The following is a 27,530-nucleotide window of genomic DNA, read 5'->3' as shown; positions in this document are numbered from 1 at the left end:
AATAAAAGCTCCTTGTGGGAGGAAGGTTCTCCATAATTTTCAAGAATATAAAAGGGGTCTGTTCTGACACCAAAAAGTTGGAGAATTGCTACTCTGATCCTAAGGCTGAAATTGTAGTAAGTTCATTCCAACGAGCATTTATTGACCATTTGCTGTACTCCACAGATACAAGAAAATAGTCTTTGCCTTCAGGGATTTCACATTTTTTCAGAGGGTGGGAGGTGTATAACACATGAACAATTTAAAACTATGTAAAAAATAAATGCAAAATGATTTCTGGTAGGGATCAGGAAGATCACTAACAATTGGGAAGATCTCACATAGAAGGTGGTATGTGAACTGAGACCTGGAAGAATCTAGGCGTCTAAGAGGCAGACATGAGGAAGGGAGGTATTGCATGCATGGAGAACAGCATAAGCAAAGGCATGGGGTTAAGAGATGAAACGCCGTGTGCTGGCAGCAGGCGGTAGGGAAGTTTGGCTAGAAATCAGCTCTCGGGTCCAGGATACAGATTCCAAGCATCCCCCCTTGAAGATGCTCTTCATTCCATTCCTCTAGGTGGGGGATTTTTTGAGATCAACCAGGTAACCTACCTCATACTTGGCGATTTTCTCCCGGTCCAGTGGCCGGTTCACCAGCAACCATCCTGTCTCTTTCTCTATGGTGAAGACCCCTTCAGGGGGGCTATCAGCCCCTGGTCCTGTGATGCTGTAGAAGATCTTGGTGGCTTTGTCCTTGTTGGATTTGAGCTGGAGGCAAGAGAGAAGTTGAAGGGGGTAGGTGGGGCAGGAGAGTCACAGCTCCCATTGACATGGGGCTGAAAGGTTTACCAAGTGTTATCATGCCCATTTTAAAGACGAGGAAACTGAGGCAACTTAATGGCAGTCACATACCTAGTAAGTGGCAGAGCCAGGAGAGAAACTAAGCAAAAACAGCTCTAGACCCCAGAGGCTGTAGCCCAAGCACCAGAAATCACACACCTGGAAAATGATGGTTTGGGTGTGTGGGGGGGTGTCAAATTAGGAGTAAAAATGTCTTGGGTTCTAAAGCCAGTTCTCCCACTTACTGAATCACTTAACTGCACATACCTGAGTTTCTCCATTTATAAATATGAGCAGCCATAATAACATTCAAATACTGGAAGGCTGGGTGACTTTTGTCAGGAAATGAAATTCCCTGTGTGGGAATCCCATCCACAAAGGCAGATCACAGCTTATGTATTGTTTTGTTTTGTTTTTCAGTTAGGGCTCCTCTTCCCTCTCCCCTCCAAAATCCCTTTAACTTAATATAGGCTATTTCCCACCCCTACACCTCACCCCATCCTCAGCTTAGAATGTAATCTCTTTGGGGGTCTGGGACTATTCTTTTTAAAACGATCTTTGTATCTTCAGTACCTGGGCATGTAGTAAGTGCTTAGAAAATGCCTGTTGTGTAGAGCCTACATCACATTGCATGCCGTCTTGGGAAGGGGGAAAAATGTAGAACTCAAAATCTTATAAAAGTGAATGTTGAACACTACAAATAAATAAGTAAATAAATTGGGTGTGGGGTGGAGAAGCCTGTTGAATTGAATCAAATCATCTAGCCCAATATGAGCATCAATAAAGGTTCAGTTTGGGATATAAAAGATTATGAATTTCAGTTGGTTCCCGAATTATTTGATAAGAATTAATGATGGTGTGCTGGGAATTAGGGGATGCTTGATTACCTTTTTTTTTTTTTTAGTGATGTCAATTTTTAAGAAAAATTTCTAATTTGTTCTAATTAATTTTAATTTCTAAAGCTCTGGGTCTGGAGTCAAGAAGACCCAAGTTCAAATCCAGCCTCAGACTCTTACAAGACGTGTGACTTTGGGCAAGTCACTAAACCTCTGTTTGCTTTGGTTTTCTCAACTGTAAAATGTGGATAATAACAGCGCTTACCTCCCAGGGTTGTTGTGGGAATCAAATGAGATAATAGTTGTAAAGCACTTAGTACTGTGCCTGGCAAATAACAGAGACTATATAAATGTTAGCTACTATTATTATTATTAGCACTTATTATTTCTTCCTCCCCGCAGCCATTCCATTTGAACAATAATTAAAGAAATCTTCATAACAAATACACACAGTCCAGGAAAATAAATTCCCACATTGACCATGTCCAAAAACGTATGTCCGTTTCTGCATCTGAAACCCAACACCTCTCTCTGGTAGGTAGCATGCTTCATCACCAACCTTTGGACCCATAATTCATCACTACACTGAACAGAGTTCTAAAATCTTTCAGTTTTTTTCCCCCTTTAAAATGTTGCCACTGTATAAATTGTTTTCTGGGTTCTACTTCCTTCCCTGTATCAGCGGATAAAAGTCTTACCAGGATTCTCTGATGCCACCTCTTTCTTCATTTCTTAATAATGCAACAATATTCCATTATATTCACATAGCATAATATGTTCGGCTATTTCCCAATTGATAGGCATCCCCTTAGTTTCCAGTTATTTGTTACTACTAAAAGAGTGACTATATGCAGTTTGAACTCTTTAGGGTACAGGTCTCATGGTGAGGTTGGTGAGTCAAAGGGTACGTATACCCCATATCCTTTTAGTCATAGTTCTGAGTAAATAACGATTCTCAAGAAGTTTAAGTTGTCCAGTTTCATGTATCAGAAACATCCTGTTGGAAGACTGAATATAGCTTTATGATTTGAGGGGGCTTTCCAGAACTGCTGAATCAATTTACATCACTCCTACTACAGCATTATTTTGTGCCTATTTTCTTATAGCCCCTCCAACATTTTGTTACTTTCCTCTTTTTGGTCATTTCTGTCACTCTGATGGATGTGAGATAGAACCTTAGAGTTGAATTAATTTGTATTTCTCCAAGTATTAGTGGTTTGGAACATTTTCATATTGTTCTTAATAAGTTGGATTTCTTTTTTTGAAAATAGCCTGTTCATTTCTTTGACCATGTATCTATCTATTGGGGAATAGCTCTTATTCTTGTAAATTTGAATCAATTCCTTATATATCTTGGCTATGAGACTTTTACTAGAGAAATTTGCTGCAAAGGTTTTCCCAGTTACTGGTTTCCTTTCCAATATTAACTACATTAGGAATAACATTAAAAGAAAGCATGATCTCCATACAACAAAATATTGAACCTAAAGACAGGATGTCTAGAGACAACTTAAAAAAATGACACCTAGGCCTTCTGTCTGTCATATTTGTCTTTCTTTTTGACCCTTAAAGATACTGGGATCTAGGATGAGATGTTTCTTATCTTCCTATTAGCATGTACTTAATTCATCCCCACATACCTTCCAATCGAACATAATGATATACTGTTCTACATTTTTCTTGGCTCCTGTGTTTCCATTTAGAAATCTTCAATTTCATTAAAGATCCATTTTCCCCCTGTAGGATTATATTTAGTTTTGCCATGTTGTTTATTCTTGATTGTAAGACTATATCATTCTCCTTTTGGAATATCATATTCCAAGTTCTAGTCTCCTTTATTATGGCAGATTATTATCTGTGGCTCCTTGGTACTTAAATGTTTTATTTTTGGCTGCTTGTTATATTTTTTCTTTGCCCAGGAAGCTACAGCTTTTGGCTGTGACATTTTTTGTTTAGTTGTCAACATTCACATTTATAAGATTTTGAGTTCCAAATTTTTTTTCTCCCTCCCTCCTCCCCAAGACAGCAAGCAATCTGATATAGGCTATACATGTACGTCATGTTAAACATATTTCCACATAAGTATGACACTCATTTTGAGGTTTCTTTTAGGAGGTGACTAGCTGATTTTTTCTATTTCTACTTTGCCCACTCATTCTAAGAGTGCCGGGAAGTTTTCTTTTATGATTTCTTGAAACATGGCATCCAAGTTTTTTTTTTTTTCCTGGTCATGATTTTCAGATAGTCCAATAATTCTTACATCATCTTTCCTTGATCCATTTTCTAAGTTAATTGTTTTTGATATTATCTTTCTTACACTTTTTCTATCTCCCTCTACCATCTTTTAATTTTTTTCAAAAACTTTCTTGTCTCATTGAGTTATTTTTATTTGGTTCACTCTGATTTTCAGGGCATGCAGGTGAATAAGGTTTCCCACCATCTGATCTATGGTATCAGTTCCCCTGGTCATTCTTTCCTTGCTAATCCATTTCGTATCTCATTTCATTTCTCCCAGGTCCTCTTGTAATCCTGATGGCTGGGCATTTTTTTTCTCGTATTTGCTACAGGACTGTTCCCAGCAAGCTTTTTCCCTTTGGTCTCTCTCAGTTAGAAGGTATTTCTTCATCGTGTTTGGTGTTTCCTTTGGTTTGCTCATCTCCGTATTCTCAGAGCACGCACCAAGCTCCGTTCCTGTATGCCTGAATAGTGTGAGTAGGTCCCGCTTCTTCCTGAGTTTGATGGTCCCACTTTCTGCAGGAATTGTTTGGCTTTGCTTCCTGTTTGTGGTTCAGGCCCAGGCTGCCCGATGCTAGATTAGGCCGGAACTGACTGAATGATGTTCATAGCCTTTATTTCTTCTGTAGTTCAGAGCTCTAGGTGGCCCGCCCATTGAGGACTTTTTCTTCTGCTGCTACAAGGACTCCCAGGCCACTCCCACAACAGGCAATCCTTCTCCTCTCGTGGGGCTTAGATCTGCCTCTTCACTGACCTCTGCCTGGGGCCCTTCTCTCCCTACGGACCTCTACAAGCCTCTGGGGCTGCTCTCTCACTGAGCTCTTGCCACGGAACTCTAGGGCTTATCCTATGCTGGCCTCCACCTGGGGTCTCTCTTTTGCCACAGGGAGCTGGGGCTATACTCCCCAAGTCAGGGCCTACCTGGGGGGCTCCCCCATTGGGCTCCCCACAAATTGAGCTCTTCCTGGGGCTTTTGTGCTCACCGATGGGCTCTAGGACCATTCTCTTGCTGGGTTCTGCTTGGAGCCCCTCTAGTTGACACAAAACTCCTCCCTCCTACTCTGCCTTGTCTGCTTCAGGGCTTTTGAAAGGTTTGTACCCATCTTTCCATGCAGACCTGGGCTGAGTGGAGGATCCTACCGTTGATTCTCCTTATTTCTATTTCAACTATTTTTAAGTTTTTCTGGGATGTTTGTGGGGAATGGATCTGGGCTTGTCTAGGTCCTAATACTCCACTATCTGCCCCACAACGACCTTAGAAGGTAAATCCTAGGGAGTTGTTAAGGCACACACCAATGAAAGGCACATGGCCAGAAAGGTCAAAGGCAGCTCCTGTTGACTTCACACTCAGCCCTCTTCACTAGCCACATCTGCCTTAATGATAGTCATAACATCATCAATAATTGTCATCATTATTATTCACCGGACTTCCCATTTCATTGACATATGAAACTCCTCGTAAGAAAGCTCCCTTTATGAGATTGGCAACTAGATATAATAATTAATGACAATAATTTATACGATATCTGTGAAACAGAGAGTAGGCCCCAGCAGCCTCAGGCAGCCGTAGAAAGCCACACACCTCCTTAGCAAAAAGGAGAAAGATGAGAGATAGACAGACTTTCTTGGAACACACGATGAGCAGGTCAACACCCTTTAGAAGTAATTTTTGGAACAAAGAGACATTGCTTTTCTGAGCCACTATCAAGGCTGAAAATGGGCAGACATCATTGGATATGTCTATTGCAACCCAAAGTGAAATATCTCTGGATGGAATCTATGAATGGCCATGATCCAAAAACGTAATCATGGGTGAGATCCGTGTCAAGTCAGGTTAAGAATGGCCATTCAGGACCCAATCATTGCCACCAGAAACAACAGAAGGATTATCCTTACGTAATCAGTACATTTTAGTAATCAAAGTCAAATATGCAAAGAAACAGACATCACTACAGAAGGTAAAAATTCAGCACCCGCCAAATACCTAGCAAGGCATGCCCTGGTGGCTTAAATGATCCATCAGAAACTCTCCATCTTTCATGGATAGACAGTTAAACTCTTATACTTACTACAAATATAGACCTCAAAACATTGTGGAGAGCTCAACCAGTAAGCCTTACTACAACCAGACCAAACTGTTGCTCTAAATCACCTTCACATAACATGGAGCCATAAAAACCCAAGAATGATGTTTTTTAGCAGATGCTGCCATGTCAAATCCTCATCATCTCCCCGTTAGAAGGAACAAAGAGCTTTCCAAATAGAGACTTAACAGAAGATGTCAAATTATGGGGGAATTAGGATGAGATGCAGGAAGGCGGGTCAGAGTCCCAGCGGCATCGAGCATCTGCAAAGAAGGAGGATCCATACCTGATTCAGCTTCCGGGGAAAAGGACCCTTCTCATTTTCAGAAACAGAGATGGGAGGAACAACCCATTCCCTCTTCCGTCTCCGAAGACTGCGTTTGGATGACGAAGGCTTCACTGCTTGTCTTTCCTAAGAGAGGCAAAGATTCTTTACTATAGACATGAAAATAGCTGGTACACACACACACACACACACACACACACACCCACCCTTCTTCCCAGATGGGCAAAGTACAATAGGAAGGAGAAAGGAGGTAAATAGGTAAGGTTGGTTATGTACCCACATGGGACCTGGGATGGAGACAGGACTTGGGGCGAGGTAGTCTCCCTAGTATTCTCCCCACCCCACAACATACTCCCCCGGAAAATGAGAACTTCAGGCCTTTCTCCAAGAGCTTCAAGGCTTTTTCTGAAGGGTATAAATCATTCCACTTATTCTCAACCGCTCCCAAAGGAAGGTAAAGAGAGGCCAGAAATTTTCCCCTCATTTTGCGAACAGGGTATCTGTGTTCTAAGACCCCTCCCAGTCCTGACCTTCTGTGTTCTATGGCCCTTCCCTGCTCTGACATTCTCTAAGGTTGCTTCAAGCTCTGACATTCTGTGTTTTAAGGGCCCTCCCAGCTCTGACATTCCATATTCTAGGGGTCCTCCTAGCTCTGACATTCTATGTTCTAAGGTTCCCATACCCCTCCCGATTCCCCACTTCCTTGCCCAGCTCTGATATTTTCTGTCCAAAGGACATTACCAGCGCTGAAAGGAACCTAGAAAATCCAGTTACTTGCATAATAACCCTTTCTAGTCATTTAAGCCCTATTTACCTCAGCTTCTTCATCTACAAAAAGGGATAAAAATAGCAGCTACCTTCCAGAATTATCATATATTTTACTAATACTATCACTATTTATTAGTATATTATAGATAGGCTATTATTATAGCACTTTGTGAACTCTAAAGAAGCCACAGAAATGCTAACGAAATGCTTGTTATGACGGTGTCAGGACAGAGCTTTGCCTTGCGGGTGAACAAGCGGGCAAGAATACCTTTCAGTTCTTTTTCTAGTTTTTTTTTCCTCTTCATGGTCCCTGACCTTTGGATCTAGCGCTGGCCAGAGAATTCCAGGTCAGAACTCCCTGGGGAGTTGGCCTTCCATGATCCCTTGGGCTTCATGCATCCTGCTACAAAAACTGACTCTCTAGCCATGATGACTGGAGTTGTTTGGCCTAGGGACCCAGAATCCCCTGCTATAAGCCAGATCTTGGTTTAGGCTGGATGTTGGCCTCCAGCTTAAGTGTTCTGGGGCATTTTTGTGTAACAGTCTCCCCTGTTTCCTGGGTCTAGATGCCCTCAAGGCACTCTTACAGCTTCCGAGCTCACTCTCCCTACTACTACCACCACCACCACCACCACTATTACTACTACTACCTAGCTAGCATTTATATAGTGCCTACTATGTGCTTTACATTTTACAATTATTATCTCATTTGAACTTCACAACCACCCTGGGAAGGTAGGTGCAATTATTATCCCCATTTTACAGATGAGGAAACTGAGGCAGACAGAAGTCAAGTGACTTGTCCAGGGTCACCCAGCTAGGAAGTGCCTGAGGCCACAGGTCTCCCTGACTCCAGGTCCAGCCTTCTGAGCAGTGTTCCACCTCCCTGCTCTTCCCACTTGCCCATCCTGCTAAGAGCCAATCAGCGCTCAGATACCTGCCCTCCCCACCCCTACACAACTCAAAAGCTAGGTCCTTGCTATCTAAAGAGAATGCTCCTGTTACCTCATCAGAGGGGTCCTGCCTCTTCATTACTGTCACGATGACAGAGACTTTCTGGTCATTTGAGTCTCTGGCATAGATGGAGAAAGTCCTCCTGTCCTGCAGGGACACCGGCTGTTTCACCAGGATGGTCCCGTCGCTCCTCACGCTGAAATGGTCATCTGTGCTGAGCAGCTCCAGCACCTGGCCAGGACACCTGATCAATGCCACTGAGAAAGGAAGGAGAAGAGGAAAACAGGGTGATTCCAAAGAAAATTCAAAAAATCCAGACTGGAAAACAAACTGCAACTTTGCTACAGCCGTGTTGAATTGAATAAATCCACCCCCGAACCACCAAACCCAACACGACAAGAGTTCACAGTTTCATATGTAATCTTTTTAGTTCTTTGTGTACCGAAATGCTCCTATTTGTGGATGAGGTTCATAGTCAAAAAGAAAATTTAAAAACAAAAAAGAAAGGGAGGGAGATGTTCCCAGGGCTGGAGCTACTTCGGGGAAAACACTTCATAACCCAAGAGTTACTCGATTCACCCCCTTAACTATGTAGAGACTCAACTAGGGTATGGTAAACTATGCTTTGTTAGGGTCTCACATTTAGAAGGATTTCTTTCTTTCACACCCATCTCTCTCTCCTCTCCTCTCTCTCCTTCTTTCTCTTCTCCTCTCTTATCTCTCCTTCTCTCTCTCTCTCCCCCTCCCTCTCCCTCTCTCCGCCACCCCCTCCCTTGAAGGAAGGGAAGGTGCGTGCACATACTCTTGATGTAAGCCTTCTAAAGGTGGCCCCCCGGACAACACACAAGTTACCGTACCCTAGTTAAGTCTCTCCGTAGTTTTTAAGACCAGAGACTTTGAAACACAGGTTTGGATTAGCTGACCCCAAAAAACCTCACAAAAGTCAAAACTAAGCAAAAGGCACATCAAGATTCCAGGCCAAGAAAATGCAAAAATGGTCCCCGCCCTCAAGACACTCATAATCTAAAGAGGGAAATGATAGGTACAAATTAGAACAACAAAGTAAGTACAGAATGATTGGAAGCCAACCTTACAGGGAACGGCACTAAAAATAACGCCAGCTAACATTTATAAAGCACCTACTGTGTGTCAGGCACTGTGCTAAGTGCTTTATGATTATCATCTCATTCGATCCTTAAAACAGCCCTGGGAGAGATAGGGGCTGCTATTATCTTCATTTTACTAATGAGGAAACTGAACCAAAGAGTCAAGAGACTTACCCAGGGTAACAAAGATATTTAGTATCTGAGGCCAGTTTTGAACTCAAGTCATCCTGACATCAGGCCTGGCGCACTATCCACTGCCCTGTCTAGCTTCTGGGGGAGGTCATGAAGGGCTTCCTGCAGGAAGTGGCCTTTGAGCTGAGTCCTTCTGACTCGAAATCAGGAAAAATGGGAGTCTGGGGCAGGATTCAAACTCAGCTATTCCTGTGCGACACTGGTCGAGTCATCGAACCTCTATGCCTCAATTTTTCCTCCACGAAATGGGGGCGATAACAGCACCTACTTCATGGGGTTGTTTTGAGGATCAAATGAAATAATATTTGCAAAGCACTCTGTGCAGTGCCTGACACATAGTAGGTGCTTCATAAATGTTAGCTCTTATAACATTCATTGTTAAATGATAGATAAATATTCATGTTAAAATAGATCGAGTACGTGTCAAACCTTAAAGGGCTATATAAATGATAACTATTATTATTATTGGAAGCTAGGTAGTCTGAAGGCCAGCAGCATAAACAAATTTGTCTACTGCTATGTAGAGGAAATGACCTATTCTCAGGTCCTTTTTTTTTTTTCATTCATCCCCCAGCCCCCCCCCTCCCTCATCCTCAAATTTCTCACATTCATAGGATTTAGAGGGAGATGGAACCTCGGAGATTGCTTCATAAATAAAGCAACAAAGGGCCAGATTCAGATTTAGAACCAGGTTGGACCTTAGAGTCCAATCCAGCCCACCCTCCCTTCATTTTACAGAGAAGGAAACAGAAGTCCAGAAAAGAAGTGGGTAGTAGTGCCCAGACTGAAAGCTGCGTTTGCTGACTCCAGATCTGAGGCGTTTGTCCCCCAACTCTTCACTCCCATCCACAGAGAGGGCTTTACCCTGCTTCTCCCTCATGACCAAAGGCATAGGTTTATGGAGTTAGGAGGTGCCACCTGCAGCCAGGAGACCACAGATGAAGCCTACCCTGGCTTTCTGAGTCCATCAGCCCTGCGCAGAAGAAAAGACAGAACCAAGGAGCGTGTCTCTGTCTCGGGCTGGGGTGAGAAGGCCCCAGATAACTGTGGTGCTGCTAATGGGCCCTTGTCACAGCTTAGAAAACACCACAGGCTCACATCTGCAACAGAGTGAGACCTTTTGGTTGACAAGGTTGGAATGAGCCTCTGGGAAAGAGCTGATCACCTAGAAACCAGTTTCACCTCTATGCCAATGTCTCCCGTGGTATGGTAGGGAGTGCCGGGCTATGTGTAACATGTAGCCTTGGGGAGGGGAAAACTGGACTCTGGCTACGTTTAACCTGAGGAGGAATCTGCCTGTCCCAGCAGGCCTTGGTGGTTAGGCTGAAAGCAGACACTTAAAAGAGGGCTACCATTTTAAGCTCCAAGGCCAAGCTTCCCTCTGTTCTTTACCCCTAGATCTGTCAAATTTTGGGGGGGCAGGTTCCTTAGAGTTCACATCTGGAAGGACACAGCCCTAGTCTCTAAGTCAAGTACAAGTTTGTGTCCTAACTCCAACACTTACTTGGCGGGCAAGTCACATCACTTGAGCCTTGGTTTCCCCATCTATAAAATGGAGGTAATAAGGCTTCACTACCCCAAGTCACATCCCCTGAGCCTTGGTTGCCTCATCTGCAAAGTGGGGATAATAAAGGACTAATTTTGATAGACTTAGCCCTTCTCAGCAATGCAAGGACCTAAAGCTTTTCCAAAGGACTCATGATGGAAAATGCCATCCACATCCAGAGAAAGAACTATGGAGTTTGAGTAGCAGAGCAAAGCAGACTATTTTCTCTCTTGTTTCGTTTCATTTTCTTTCTCTCTTTTCTTCTTCTTCTTTTTTTTGGGGGGGGGGGCAGGGCAATTGGGGTTAAGTGACTTGCCCAAGGTCACACAGCTAGTAAATGTGTCAAGTGTCTGAGTCCGCATTTACACTCAGGTCCTCCTGACTCCAGGGCTGGCGCTCTACTCACTGTGCCACCCAGCTGCCCCTCCTTTTCTTTCTCAAGGTTTCTCCCATTCGTTATAATTCTTCCATGCAACATGACTAATGTGAAAATGTGTTTAAAAGGAATGTATGTGTAGAGTCCATATCAGATTGCATGCTGTCTTGGGGAAGGGAGAGGGGGAAAAAAATTTAAACCTTATGGAAGTGAATACTGAAAACTGAAATAAATAAATTAATAAATTGGGAGGAAAAAACAAATTTTAAAAAATAAAATGAGGATAATAAGACTTCACTGTTTACCCTGAGTGCTTTGTAAGTCTCCTTTTCTCTAACTTAACAGCCCTAACCTCTGTTTTTCATCCTCATCTAAACTTCCAATCCTTCTACCCTTCTTTCCCAGGCCACCACCCTGGCACTTGTTACACTTTCCTCCCTTCCTAGACTCCTTGGTGAGCAAGGTCAACTTGATATTGTCCTCTACTCAAGTCCCTTGCCCCCTCATCCTATCACCTACTTGGTCTCCAAGCCCCAGCCTTGTTCCCTCACATCACCCTCTGACTTTGTTCCCCTTTGCTGCTACTGAACGAAGCCAGAGAATATCATAAAATCACGATGACCCGGTCCAAATTTATGTTATTTCAACAGGGCCGTCACCAAAAGGAGCAAGGCATTCCTTTCACACTTCCCTTCGTTGATTCACTGTCCTACTCACCACGGCGGCTCTTCCACGCCTTTTCATCCCTCCTCAAACAACTCATGGCCCCCCCCCACCCTCACTCTCTCAGCGGAGAACCTTGCTTCATATTTCACTGAAGAACCTGAGGCCATTTGCTGTGAATTCCCTCTTCTCTTTTCGTCCTCATCTCCTATTACTCAGATGTCTTCCATCTCGATCTTCCTTCACCCTTGTCTCACATGAAGGAAGAGGCAGGTGGTTCTTCTTGTTAAAACAAACCCTTCTACAGGTACAAGTGATCCCATTTCATCCCATTTTCCCTGGCAGATTGTTCCTAGTTCTACCTTCTTTCATTCATCTGTCTCCTGGCGGCTTCCCTCCTGACTAAAAACACCCATGTCTCCTCCATCTGCAAAAATCCCTCCCTCCCTCTCTCCATCCCCTTTACCTGTTGTCCCATATCTCTCCTCCTTTTGGTGGCTGAACTACTTGAGAAAGGTGTCTACAATAGGTGCCTCCACTTCCTTTCTTCTCATCCTCTTAACTCTATACTCAACTGACACTGCTCTCCAAAGTTATTAAGGTTCTGTTGATTGCCAAACTCTAATGCCCCCTTTCCCTTCCTCTCTCCCTTCCTTCCTTCCTTGTCAATCAGGGTTAAGTGACTTGCCCAGGGTCATAGAGCTAGTAAGTGTCTAAGGCTGGATTTGAACTCAGGTCCTCCTGACTCCAGAACGGGTACTCTATCCACTGCACCACCTAGCTGCCCCTTTTCTCATTGACTTCTCTTTGACACTCTGGATCACCCTCTTTTCCTTGAAAGTCTCTTCTCCCTGGGTTTTCTAGATGTCACTCTCTCCTGGTTTTCCTCCTACCTATCTGTCACCTTTCTCAGAGTTCTTTGGGAGATCTTTATCCAGGTCACATCTGTTAACCATGGGTGTTCTTCTTTTCACCTTCTAGCTATTTCACTTGGTGATCTAATCAGCTCCCATGGATTCAATTATCATCAATTATGCTTTCTGTGCAAATGATTTTCAGATCTATTTATTCAGCACTAATTTCTCATCTAAACTCCAGACTTGCACCTCCAACTGCCTTTTGGATATCTGGAACTGCACGCTTCATAAACATCTTAAATTCAACATGTCTGAAACTGAACTCATTATCTTTCTCTCTAAACCCTCCCTACTCGCAAACTTTTATTAGTCAAGGGTACCAATATCCTCTCAGCCACCCAGGTTTGAAATCTAGGTGTCGTCCTCAATTCAACAATCCTGATGGCTGCCATATTCAATCTGTTGCCAAGTCCTGTCAATTTTACCTTCATTATACCTTGTATATCTGCCCCTTCTCTTCTGACACTGTCACCATCCTAATGGAGACCACATGGCCTCATGATTAGACCAATGATCTGTGGTTGGTCTCCATGCCTCAAATCTTTTCCCACTCGAATCCAATCTCCACTCATCTACCAAACAGATATTCCTTAAACTCCAGTGGCTCCCTAGCACCTCCAGGACCAAATATAAAATGATGTGATTGGCTTTTAAAGCCCTCTATAACCTAGTGCCTTCCTACCTCTCCCAGTCTTCTTACATCTTATTCACCCCCAAACACTCTTTGATCCAATGACTTCTTGCTGTTCTTTTCACAAAACACGCCATCCCTCCCATCTCCAAGCATGTTCAGCAGCTGTTCCCAGTGCCTAGAATGCTCTTCCTCCTGGTTTCCTTCCGGTCTCAGCTAAACTCCCATGTTATGCAGGAAGCCTTCCCTGGTCCTCCCCCACTGCTAATACCTTCCCTCTGAAATTACTTTTCATTTATACTGTACATATCTTATGTGTAGCCCTCCCTCACTTAAATCCACTTCACTTGCCAATCATGGCATCACCTTCATTCTCGAAGGACACACAACAACAAAAACATCATATATCTTATATGTCTGTAATTTTTTGAATGCTGTCTCCTTCATTAGAATATGAGCCCCTTGAGGTCAGGGACTGTGTTTTTGCCTCTCTTTGTATCCCCAGCACTTAGTACAGTGCCTGGCACTCCATAAATCCTTGCTGGTCAACTGATTCACAAGGACATAGAAACGTAAATTGTTTCTACCCAGGCAGGATCCTTAATAATAAAAAAAAGTCTGAAGTTACAAAAGGCTCCCAGTCTTCTCCTATTTATAGTGTTTCACTAAAGCGAGGTGATTTCCATTAAAATCTTCAGTTACCTCACCCTGGCATGTAGACGCTTTGGATTTCTCAAGGGGGACACAAGTTCTGGCAAGTTCTAGGCCAAGCTGGAAAGGCTTCTAGAGGGGGCCTGGCAATGCCTACTGGCAGGGGACCAACCTAACGAAGTTTGGGTAAAGGCTTACCACCAGGTCGGCCACAGGGTAATGAATTTCTTGGCTGAAGCAACTCATGAGGATCGCTGGAGGGAGTATTTCTACTGCAAAGATCAGAGATCTTTGAATAGAGGAAGAAAACCGTTAAGAGAGCAAACACAGGATTTGCCTAAAAGTCTAAAATCCTTTAGCCCAAACTAACTTGCTGAGGAGCAGCTAAGAATTCCAGGCAAATTCAGATAAGAAGGGTGGATAGTGGGAAATTCAGATAAGGAGGGTGGATAGTGGGCCAGCATAGAGGATGGCATGTTCTGGGTATAGTGAAATGGGAGAGAAGAGGATTTGTTCCCCAGAGTATGGTTTGTGCCCCTGAGACATGGCTGGCTACCAACAGGGAATGCCCTGGAAAGAGCCACCCCATGAGAGGATCCTGAGGGTGGTAGCTTGAGTGGAACAGCTTGGGAGACCAGGGATGGTTCTTGGGGAAGAAATGTTCTCCCCCTATATGAGAGCTCTGGGGCAAAGCCTCAGTCACCCCACCTTAGTTATAGCTCTATAACTTAGTTAGTGATAGAACCTAGAATTCAGGCCTCTTTGTCCAATGTGCCCTGATGCCCCTTCTTATACTTTAGTCCTGGTTACCTTCTCCATTCTTAAAACTATCTCTTTTCTAAATAATGCTTTGCCTCAGGCTATTTGGAGAGGTTATCCAATTGGCTTATCAAGTCTCCCAGCAGGAAGTTAGTGGATTAACCAACTCTTACAGGCAGTAGACCCTAGACACCTACAGTTTCCTGCTGCTGTGTAAATTAATTAATCAATCAACAAGCACTGACTAAGACCTTACTACATGTATCAGGCGCTATGCTAAGCATTGTGGATACCCCGCCCCCAAAAAGGACAAAAATATCCCTGCCTCCAAGAAGCTTATATTCTAGGGAGGCAGAACAACAGATAAAGAATTAAATCCTTAATTATTAATCTCTTCAGTCCAATTCACTTGCGTGTCATGAAATCACCTTCCTGATGTCAAGAACGAAGGACAAACAGCAAGCAATTAGATAGATACGTCTACAGCGTAGATGGCCAGTAACCTTAGAGTAGAAGGTCCTACCAGCTGGAGGAGACCAGGAAAAGTCCAGGAATTAGAGCAGAGCCCAACCCAGCCTCCTTCTGGGAAAGCCTGTCATCCTCAGCCTGAATGAAGCAATAGATATGGATTGCTTGGACCCACTGCCACAGTCTTGGCTCAGATAAAAGGACTCATCCTTCTCTACACAGAAATTAGAGCATCAGTCAGCTGTATCTCACTGGACAGCTCCCATCCCAGACAACGATCCACAAGGCAGAAGTGGTTAGGCATCGTGATATAGAAGTGATAAATGAAAGTATAGAATTATATTTAAGGCAAATGGTATGATGCAGAATTCATAGTTTCATATACAGTTCTATTTTTGCATGTTTTTATGTATAGAAATTTCTCTTTGGTGTTGAAACAGTAATAAATAAAAACAATTCTAATTCAAAAAAAAAAAAAAAAGAAGTGATGATGATGGGGGGGGCGGGGCAGGATGGGTGTTGTCTCCTTTCCTTCTTCTAAGCCAAACATTCCAAACCTAACAAGCTTCAGGATTCAGCTCTCTCACTTTCAGTTACCATTCACTTAGGCTCTCTAAGAGTTGGAATTTTTTCCTGAAGGGCATCTAGCAGAAGAAGCAGCAGGTACTTAAAAAAACAATTGGTCCTTCTGCTTTGACAACAAGTAGGGAGTACTGGTCTACCCTGAGGGAGAACCAGAGAACCTGAAATACGGGGAGGGTTAGGGGTGGCTTCTAGAACAGGGTGGCACAACCAGGATCATGGATTTGGGTCTGGTCCTGGGGGAGGGCAGAGGAGATGGGGGCGGGGGCAGGGCTGCTGTTGTGGCTAGAGCAGCAGCCCTGCCCCGGATGTTTGCTCAGACACTTGTAAGAACAGGAGCCGCTTCCCTGACAGCCGACCACTGAGTCACTGGTGAGGCAGGCTGATGGTAAACCCAAAGCCTCAGGGCCAGTTTTAGTACCCTTTCTGCCAGTTCCATTTCCTGTCATCTGATTGCATCATCCCTTTAAACATGAAATTGATTTGAATTCCACCTTTATCATCACTCATCCCCCTTCTCCCCCTAGTCAGTGATGTAATGCCACTGAAGAAGTTGGATTTCTATTTTCACCAGCAGCCTTAGGCAAAAGCAAGTCCGGTCAGCCCACTCAGACCATAGCGAAGTCACGGGGGCCGAGCTCTGCCTCCTCACTGAGACAAACACTCCCTGAGCATGGGACCAGGGCTAGACCACAGGGCGCCGATGCAGGAGAGCTCGGGATCTGGTTAATCATTTAAATGTGGGAAAGCAGGGCAGACATCCCACTGCTGACACTCAGCACCAGTGTGACCTTGGGCAAGTCACTTTATCCATCAACGAGCACTTAGGATCCACCTCCTATGTGCCAGGCTCTGCCCTAAGCCCTGGAGACAAAGCCCTCAAAATGCTTATGTTCTAATGGGAGAGAAAGCACATAAATCAGAGAAGGGAAGAAGCATTCATATAGAGCCTACTATGTGCCAGGCACCGCAGCTTAACAAGTACTTCATATAGAGCCTACTATGTGCCAGGCACCGCAGCTTAACAAATACTTCATTTGACCTGAACATACAAGACAAATACAGATAGAGGGAAAGCCTCTATTTTCTCAGCCTCCGTTTCTTCAACTGCAACAGCCATAACAGCTAACATTTATATAGGCCTTTCAAGGTTTGCGATCGTTTCACATAGATTATTTTATTTGATCTTCACAAGGACCCTGTGAGGCGGGTGCTATTATTATCCCCACTTTACAAATGAGGAAACTGGGATTAAGAGGAGTTAAATGACTTGGCCAGGGTCACACAGTCAGTAGGTAACTGAGGTGAACTTAAAGTCAGCTCTTCCTGACGTCAAGTCCACCACCTCCCTTCCTGTTCTAGAATTATGAAATAGCATAATGCCTCAGTATTCCAATCCATAAAATGGGGCTAAAAGGACCTGCCCCAGGGCAGTTAGGTGGTGCGATGGATAAAGCACCGGCCCTAAAGGAAGGAGGACAGAGTTCAAATATGGCCTCAGACACTTGTTAGCTGTGTGACCCTGGGCAAGTCACTTAACCTCAATTAAAGAAAGAAGAAAGAAAGAGAGGGAGGGAGGAAGGATGGAAGGAAAGAAGGGAGGGAGGGGAAAAAAAGCGACCTGCCCTGTCTGTCTCACAGAACTGTCATGAATACTGCAGTGGATAAAGCTCTGGGCTTGGAGTCAGGAAGACCCAAGTTCAAATCCTTCCTCAGCCACTACTAGCTGTGTGGCCATGGACAATTCGATTTCTCTGGGCCTCAGCTTTCTTGTCTGTAAAATGATGGGGTTGGACTTGGTGGCCTCAGCTGGTCCCTTCCAGCCCCAAATCTATGATCCCATGAAATGAAAGCATACAATCTAGAGACCACAGATGAAGAGTCAGATGCAGTATACAAACACAGGGTGGTTGGTGATGGGGGCTTCGCGGCCTGAGATTCGAACGTTTTGACTACTTCTTAAAACTCTTGGGCGGGCTTGCAGGACAATCAGAGCACTCTGTATCCAAACAGGAAGGGAAGTCAGAGGAACGTGAAAGTCCCTGGATGGTTTTCAAAGTTCCCCTTTAAATAATGCAGGGCTCCCTTCACCCATCCAGGGAAATTTGGCCCCATATCCTGAACAGGAGCCATGAACACAACTTGGGCAAGAAGGGAAATCCCTGGAGGAAAAGAGCCCCAAGGAAGTGCCAAGCGCCTATGAGCTTATCGGGACGGAAAACCATGGGTCAACACCTCACCCAAACTCTCTGCTCTTGGGCGATTTATTTTTTATCCTGGCATTACGCAAACACGCCCACTGTTCCCTCCAGGGAGAGCCAGGAAATTGGCCAGTCTGGGATCCTGAGCACTGTATTTCCTGTATCCAGGCCTCTATCTTCTCAGCTGGAATATGGAATACCCAGCCTACCCAGGGGGAAAAGGGAGAGGAAAGGAAATGATGTTCCTTGTGACAAGCAGGTTAGAAGGAAGGGACTAAGAGACAATCTAAGCCCTCTCATTTTACAGAGAGGTGAACAGAGGCTGGGAAGGTTTAAATAACTTGCTGAAGGTCACTCAGATAGTTTTAACCCAGGCCCTAGGTTTCCAAATCTTTCCATTATAACCCATAGGGCCAAACCCAGCAAGCCTTGAGTATTTAAGGAAGAGCAGTTGATGCAAAGAGCAACCAGAGACTTTCTTTCATAGAAGAGCTTCCATCTACACAGGCCCTTTCCATACATCTCTCTAAGCTTCACGGCAGTCCTGTGAGATACGAAAGATGATTATCTTCATTTTACAGATAGGGAAACTGAGTCCTGAGAGAGTAATAACTCCCCCAAATCACGCTGGTAGTGTCTGAGGCGGGATTTGAACCTAGGTCTTCTTGACTCCAAGTCCAGTGTTCCACACCCACTACGCCAGGTTGTACAGGTGGCTCCCATTAGGAGTTTATCAAGCAAGCAGACAGATTCGCTCCAACACAAGGTGTATTAGGGGTGGGAGGGAAGGGTTGGAAGGAGGCCCAGGGCTAAGTTGACAGGAGCATTTCTTCTGCATTAAAATTTAACTATTAGAAAAGTCAGTTGGGTTAGCGCACAGGAAAAATGGGAGAAAGAGAAGGGTGGTTCCCTGGGAAGATCCTCTTCTTTCCAGAGTGGCATCCCCAGGGCACACTCCTTACTGCTGTTCCTTTCAGATCCCAAGAGAGCTGGGCCATCCCTCCTGTTCCCTGATGGGGCCAAGACAGCAACAGAAGACACTGAACCACGTAGTTCATAAGCCCGTTGAGACTTACAGGCAGAGCTGGGCTTGGCCTCTGTGGGACTGCTGCTGTCTCCTAGCTCTGCAGCAAGTCTAGTAACTAGCCTCTTCTCCAGGGCAAGACCCACATCCTGCAGCCCCAGCCTTTGCTGGGGATTAGGAAGACTGAGGAAACCAGAGCCATTCATTAGGCACCTAGATGTTTAAAACACCAAGAGGAAGCCTGATATATAGGGAAGAACAGGGGATGTCAAAGGATTTGAATTCTAGCCCCACTAGCTACATGACCGATTTCCCTCCTCTGAATTTGTAGGATTCGGAGCTCAAAAAAAAAAAAAGCTTAGAGGTCTTCTAGACCAGACTATCCATTTTACAGATGAGGAAACAGACCTGGAGAAGTAAATTAACTGGCCTCAGATCACCCAGGGATAAGTAAGAGGCAGGATCCAAATCCCATCTCTTCACATCAAATGCAACGCTTCCTACTAACTAGAGACCACATGACCTCCTAACCTGTAAAATAAGAGGAATTGAAAAGGTGGGAGACTACAGGTATGGAATACTGCATATTCTATCAGATGCGGTCAATTTTGTCCATCAGTTTTGTTTAACTTGTTTTTCCTTTGAAACAAGGGAATGCTCCTGGTGGGGCTTGGGGCATGTGGAGAAGGGGTACCTACAGAAATAACTGCAATGTAAAAACAAGAGGCCATCAGTGAAATTTTAAAAGAAAGAAAATGAAGGGGTGATATCTAAGATTCTCTCCAGCTCTAAAATTCTATACTTATATTTGTTCAGTGCATTATTATGGGATAGAAGAGTTAAATGGTGCGACCCTCACAGCCCACGTGTGGGGGAAGGGATAGCTGGCCTTGGAAATGGAAGCAGTGGGAAAGTCAAGTCTGGCTTTTAAAAATTGGCTACTTCCTTTTTCTTAATCATTGTGATGGCATTTTGGGGAAGAAAGAAGTCGCTAGGAAGGGATGTAGTAGAAAAAGGAGAAATCAGGGGAACTAGGGAGAACCAGAAGAGAAGAGACGATGGGAAGAAGAGGAAAGGTGAAGAAAGTCATCCAAAGTCAGATTCTAGCTCATGGATTGTGCCCCTCTGTCTGAAATCTGTCCAGCCTTCCACTGGATCCATGACCCCTTTGTGTAAGAAGGACCGGAACCTTGGCTCTCCTCCTGGCTGTCTCTGTTGCAAGGGCGTAGGAAGCCGTGTTTCTCTTAATTGCCTGCGTGGGATGGGCCAGATAGACTGATGGGTTTTTTGCTCCTCTGCCTGCAGAAACATGATGAGACCCGTCTTGCTCTGAGGCCAGCCCAAAGAAGTAAGTTTGGAAACACTGGCCCAGATTTAAGAATTCTACCATGGACAAGTGACATCTAGACCTCAGCTGAGTCCTCGCTACTATGCAGCCTCTTCCTTTCCCCCACCTCCCGGCTCCACTACTTTCTTGCTAATTATGAATAGTAGGATTTTAAAGCACTACGAAATAATATAAGAGACAACACAAAAGTTCCTCGAACATTACGGAGGAAGTACTTGGTTTTCCCCCAGCCCCACCTACTATGCCAGATTTCAGGGAAATGTACCTTGATTGTCTAGATATTCCCACCAGCTCCTGGATCTGGGGATTAGGAGAAGCTATGAGAAGATAACAATATTATTAATAATAATAACTAACATTTATATAGTGCTTTAATGTTTGCAAAGGGATTTACGTGTTATTTGATCTTCCCAACACTGTGAGGTAGGGCCCCATTAGGGTTCCCATTTTAGAGATGAGGAGGTTGGGATCCAGTGAAGTTACTCTGCCAATAAATTAGGTCTAAGGTGGGATTTGGACTCAGGTCTTCCTGATTTAGAGTCTCCAGAATAAGAGTTTGACATGGACGCTGACAGCCCCCTGCCCCACTGCACTACAAGTATGGTTCTTTTGTTGACCGGGCATGTCACAGTTTGGGGAAAGAGAGGCTCGCAGAGCTTTAGTATGTGGGGATCACCGGAGCAGCATACTTGTGGGTACATCACAGAATGGTAGGACACATCTAGAGGGTGTGTCACAAAGAAGCTCTAGAAACCTTTGTCACTCAGCCCCTTCTGAGATGGGGATGATGGAAATCCAATCCAGAAAAGCCAAAGTGAGCTTTTTCCATACTGGACGGGGCAAGTTTAAGTGGGCATGGGGAGCTAAGGAGTATAGGCTGAGTCATGGGGATGGGACCCAACCCAAAGTAAGACCCTCAAAACCTCTGTAGGGGAAACGTGTGTTGCTGGAAGTCGATGGAATAAGGGTTACTCCCTGGCCACTCTGGTCATTTTCTAGGGGCTCTGAGACAAGTATCTTATAATGAGCCTGTAAGTCTTTGCAATACCCGGGCTTACAAAGGGAGTTGGTGATGATACCCTGGGGGTGCAGTGGGAGTGGGGGTGGGGAGGAGGACACCAGATACTTTGGGTTTCAGATTCTGAGGGAGTTGGGGAGCGGCACCAGAGAAGTAAAAAACAATTTTCCCAAAGTCTTCATTTGAGACAGTCTCTGACATCAGAGAAACCATAACAAAGAGCTCACATTTCTCTAAGTTTTCCTAAAGCTCAGGTCTGACCCTGTCATCCCCACCCAATAGTCAATCAATTAAAAAGACATTTATTAATAATAACAGTTAACATTTCTATCGTGCCTACTATGTGCCACACAGTGTGTTAAGCCCTTTAGAATTATTTTCTCATTAAAGCATCTGCCATGTGCCAGGTACTGTTCTAAGCCCTTTATTACAATTACCATCTCCTTAAAGTGCCTACTACGTGCCAGGCACTGTGCTAAAGCACTATATAATTATCTCATCAAAGTGCCTACTATGTGCCAAGTACTCTGCTAAGCTCTTTATAATTATTTTCTCATTAAAGGGTTTACTATGTGCCTGGTACTGTTCTAAGCTCTTTATAATTTTTATCTCATCAAAATGCCTACTATGTGTCAAGCACTGTGCTAAAACACTACAATTATTATCTCCTTAAAGTGGAACACTCTGCTAAGCACTTTACAATTATCTCCTTAAAGTGCCTACTATGTGCCAGGCACTGTGCTAAGCATACAAAAGGATACAAAAAGCATGAACTCCAGAGGTTCCCTATTACCCTCTCCAGGATCAAATCCTCTGGCATTTAATGCCCTTCACAAGCCTAGCCCTTCCTTTTTTTCATTTTCCAGTATTCTAACCCTTTACTTACCTCCACACATACTCTGAACAGTCTAGCTGCACCAGCCTACCTGACTCTGGCCATGTCTATACTGCACTCTCTCCCCATGTACAACCACTGGCTTCCTTCATGACTCCGAACAAATTCCAGTTTCTCAGGAGGCCTTTTCCCAGTCCTTCCTCAGGGCTCTCCCTCTCAATTCCCTTGTTTGTACCATAGACTATATATTTATCTCTTTCCGCAAAGGTTCTATACATGCTAGCTATTACTGTCTGTTCATGATTATTTCTATGTTGTCTCCCCCCACTCCTTCCTTGAGGGAAGAGATCAGGCTTTTTTTTGGGGGGTGGGGTTGGTTGCCTTTCTTGGTAACCTCAGCACTTAGCACAGGACCTGGCCCAGGTGCTTATGAACTGGCTATTGCATTTTAAGGTCAACAAAGCATTTTCTTCAAAACAAACAACCCTGTGAGGTAGGAAATACAAGGATTACCATCTTCATTTTACAAATGAGGAAACTTAAGATTTAAAGAGACAAAGGACTTGGCCAAGGGTCACCCATCTTGAAAGTGATGGAAGCCAGAAAACAAACATGGGTCTTTCCTGACTGCCGGTCCAAAATTCTTCCCCCGTGCCATTATACCAACAGAGGGTCGCCAGCTCAGTGGGCCTGAAATCAGAAAGACTGGAGTTCAATTCTCACCTCAGACACTGTGTGACTCTGGGCAAGTCACTTTACCTGTTTGCCTCAGTTTCTTTACCTGTCAAAATGAGGATAGTAATACCGCCCAGGACTGTTGAGAGGATCAAATGAGAAAATAATTATAAAGTGTCTGGCACATTGTAACTGCTCTACAAATGTTGGTTGGCATTATTATAGAGCCTTGGACCTAAAGTCAGGAAGGCCCGAATTCAAATCCTGCCCTGGATGCTTAGTAGTAGTGGGACCCTGGGCAAGTCACGTAACCTCTGTCTGCCTCATCTATAACATAGGGCAGTTGGACTCAATACCCTTCCAGCCCTGAATCTGCAATTTTATGAGAGATCCATTGTGCAAGTGAGCAAATAGATTATATTATCATTTATGTAGTTATAACATATACAATTACATGATATAAAAAGAGTGTACATAATATGGTATACTATGATATGCCCCTGGCATATTATGATAACCAACTTTGCCACTTCCTTAGTTTAAAACTTTTTTCCACAGGAGACAAGTTTTAATTTCCCCAGGAGGGTACAACTAGAAACGGACTTGGGTTAAAGCTGACCCCACACACAGATACCCCAAAACACAAATGCCCATTTTTAGAAGTAACCATGAGACAGACTCCCACATGGTCGCATCTAACTCTTACTCCAAGCAGAGGGGTCTGGCTCTCCTTTTGTTTGCCACAGAACTCCAAGCATCTTTAGATGGATTCCAAATCCGAAGCATCCTCACTGGCAGCCCCTTTAGACCAGGTCTGATGGGCATCCCATCAGTGAAATGAATGGCAGAAGGACAATGAACTTGCTCTCGGTTCCCTGGTGCCCATGCTCCCACCCCCACACTAGAATTCTGCTCTTCCACTCAAATGTCAGCAAGAACTCTCTCATGGTGTCCTTGAGGAGAGGGGAGGGGGAGGTGGGAGGGAGCGGTGAGGTTACATTCCTATACTACTCTGGAGGGACAGATATTGGCATGGATGACAAATGCAAGTTTAAGTAGTTGTCAAGCCGTGGGATCCAGCCTCAACTCCCGACCAGTTACCCTTCTCACCCTAGCCCACCCCCTTCGTCCCCAGGTACTACAATAAGCCCCAGGTTAATAGCCCTTGACCTGTTCTCCTCAGCAATCTGATCCCTGCAGCTGATGGTTCCCAAGATAAGCACAAAATGTCTGTAGGGCCCCCCAACCCCATCCCCAAGCCCAAGAAAGTGGAATGCAGGGGTTTTCATGCCTTAAGTGGAAGGGACATGATGTGAGTCAGGGGGCCAAGGAGGGCTAGAATTTCAAGCCAAAAGTTAACCATTTCCAACCTTTCAGAATAGTCTCTCTCACTTTCTCAGGCCTAGCTTTGGAGAGATAACAGACTTTGATTTCATTCTCCCCCCAACTCCCCTTCCATTCTCCAAAGGTCCCTCGTATGTCTCATTATTTGACACGTACAAGACCAGCCTCTACTAGATAAAGTTAGTTCATCTCAAGATCCTCGGTTTGTTTCATTTGTAAAGTGAGGGAAGCTGGACTCCACGGCATCTCAGGGGCTTTCCACCTTGAAACTCCCAGAGCTGTAAGGGGTTGAGGTTGTAGGACTGGCACCGGAGTCCTTGATTGGCATCTCTGCCACTGTGGTGGGTAGCACCAGGTGACTAATGGGGGTGGAGGGAAGGAAAACACTAGCCTGTAGTGAAGGACAAACCAGTGGGTGGGTATAGACACAATTAAGGCTGTTTAGTGCTATTAAAGACCTTAAGAGATGGTATGGGAAAAGCACATAACTGCGGGAAACTAGCTTAATCTCTCCACTTGTCCAAACCACAGAGCTATTGACTTTGAAGCTCTGGCTGCTAGTGGCCAGCAACGATACCAAGTAAAGAATGTATTCTTGTACTTAAAATCTAAATTCTAATGCTAAAATGTTCCCTAGAGAACATCTAATGGGAGACAGGGCCCTGGTTCTTAACTTTTTGTGTGACATAGAACCCCTTTAGGAGTCCTCTAATGCCCCTTTGAAGGATCACATTTTTAAGTGCATAAAAATACCTAGGATTACAAAGGAAACCATTGAAAGTTATCAATTTTACAAAATTCACAGACCCTAGGTTAAAAACCCCTGATCTAATCTAACCCTCTGTTTCACAAATAAGGACACTGAGGGCCAGGGGAATGAAGCAGGTTGCCCAGGTCACCTAGCTACTTAGCAATAAATTTTGGCCTAGAATCCAGGTCTCTGGAATCTAGCAAAGTGTTCTTTTTGCTGTCCCAGGCTGCCTGGACCATCTTTAGTGGAGAAGGCCTGGAAAGGACAGGGAAAGCCATGCCAGGAGTCTCCCTATCTGGACACTAAGGAACAAGAGACAGAGAATATTTAAGTAGGTCTTTTCTCCCAATTACTGTGGTTGAGTGAGAGAAAAGCAATCCTCCCAGAAACACTAGCAAAACAGCCCTTATCTCCAGATAACGTCTCACTTAGGAAAAAATTTTTTTTCCTGAAAAGAAATATTCAAGACCACTTAAGAATGAGAATGACTTTTCTTCTTTAGGGAAAGTCTCAGAACTCTTATTAATATCAGGTCGCCAGTTGAAAGTAATGGTTAAGTTCTCCTAAAGACAAGATGACACCTTCAGAGTAAACAAGGACCTGAACACACACCCTTGGGGAGATGGGGGTGGGGTAAAGAGAGGCAAGGTCAGAATGTTTTGTAGAATTGAGGAAAAAAAATAAATCTACACAGCCAGACTGGGGGCTGAAACCCTTCTTAGCATATGGCCCTCAGCCAGGAGGAGCATAGGAAAAAAAACCATTAAAAAATCATCCTTTGCTATTCAGACCACAGCTCTCTGAATGGAGACAATTTGTCCTCAGCACCAAATACTCTGAAATGAAATAATATCAGAGAAAAAAACCACTCTCCCTGCCTCCCTATCTTCCTATATACCTCTTGTGATAACCAATATTTAGTTAAATTTTTAAAGTTCGCAAAATGCTTCAGCTACAGTCTCTTATTTGAACCTCAAAACCACCCTAGGAAGGAGGTAGTAGCGAGGCATCATTAGCTCTGTTTGAGGTACCAACAGGGCAAGGAACTTGCCCAGGGTCACATAGCTAGTAAAATGTCCAACAGGGGATTTACAAGCCAGGTCTTCCTAGAGTGATGGGTCTCACTGACCCTGATCGAGAATAACAGATCTTTGGAACTCAAAATTAAAAAATAAAAGAAGAATGGTAAAAATTGTCTTTACATGTAATTAGGAAAAAAAATTACTAAAAAAGTAGAATATTAAATCTTTCTAAGTAGAAGTGGGATTTGGGAGTCCTAGATTCTACCTTTCAGTGATGGAGATACAACCAGAAGGCAAGCACCCAGTTCAACCCGGGCCAGTATTCTACTCACTATACCGCAGGGCCTCTTTTATGTAGGCTCCTACTCAGTTCCCAGTTTCATAAGTTCCGGAGAAACTCCTTCCTTTCTTTCCCAATGGGAAATGAAGGGCACCCAGGACTTGGTAGCTTAGAAACAGGAAACCCTGCAATGGGGCGGGAAGGGAGACCAGAGGTTTGGGATCTGTTCCCAGAGGTGCCAATTCATGATGAGACAGGAAGGAGTTTAGAACTATCAACAGCAGCGCTGCTAAAAAGCATGATTTTCCCATGGCAAAGCTACAGAACAATACCTTCTAAGGTGTGGTCTCCCACATGGCAGATTGACAGCACTCAAAGTTACTCTTCTGTTAAAAATTCAGGCTCGGCAGCAAATGCATCTTGAAGCTGTCCAACACTGGAAGGCAGACTTCCTATTCCAGGGGGGCTTTGGAAGAACTCCTTGGAAGCTCCTTCCTGTTCTTAGGACTGGAGGCCTCTGGCCAAATACAGTCGTGTTCAATGATAATGCACTAACCCGATATTGGCGAGGCCAGCCAGCCAGGGAAAGAGCCACTATTCAGCAAAATACTGTTATTATGAAAAATTTCCCTGGAGTTCCCCTCTGTCTTGGTGAGATAATATTTTGGGTCTATCAAAAGACATATTACTCAATCAGAGTATAATCAATTCATATCAGCTTTCTTCCTTCTGACTTGTTTCATGGGCTCTAAAATACAGCCTGGATCACTCCAAGTTTACCTTAACAGCCTACCAGAATTCACTGCTCTCACTGCCCTCAGCTCTCTATGAGTCTCTTTATAGACATGGGGACAAGTATCTGCCTCTAGGTCCATGCTCTTAACCAAAAAAATCTCAGTAACTCAACAGCAGTATAGAAGGGACAGTTTTTTATAAACCCTAGGAATAGGTGGTTTTACTTGGACCCTAGTCCAAGTGTAATCTAGAACTCCCAACTCCCTCTTCTGCTTAGGAAATGTATAACTATTCCTGATCTGGGTCAGTGAGAATTATACATTCAGGAAGAGTATTATTTCTAGAGACCCTCTTCTCGGAAAAAAAAAAAGTACACCCCCAGCCTGCTTTCTTCCCTCCCAACACAAGCACCTTGTGTTCTA

At 44.2% G+C, this 27,530-nt stretch overlaps 1 protein-coding gene across 1 annotated transcript in view; it reads right to left on the bottom strand.

The window, feature by feature from the left end:
- The window catches only part of CDH3 (cadherin 3), a 44,191-nt gene that overhangs the window by 12,172 nt on the left and 4,489 nt on the right, over positions 1–27,530 (bottom strand). The window contains exons 2-4 of the mRNA XM_036750603.1: positions 8,036–8,241; positions 6,263–6,388; positions 594–749 (exon numbers count right to left, since the gene is read on the bottom strand). Coding sequence (XP_036606498.1) covers positions 594–749; positions 6,263–6,388; positions 8,036–8,062 — 309 coding nt within the window. The 5' untranslated portion in view covers positions 8,063–8,241. The remainder of the gene's footprint in view (positions 1–593; positions 750–6,262; positions 6,389–8,035; positions 8,242–27,530) is intronic.

This window comes from Trichosurus vulpecula, chromosome 3 (assembly GCF_011100635.1).
Source record: "Trichosurus vulpecula isolate mTriVul1 chromosome 3, mTriVul1.pri, whole genome shotgun sequence".
Lineage (NCBI taxonomy): Eukaryota > Metazoa > Chordata > Mammalia > Diprotodontia > Phalangeridae > Trichosurus > Trichosurus vulpecula.
Note: the sequence above shows the minus strand (reverse complement) of the source record. Positions and strands in the feature narration are given on the sequence as shown.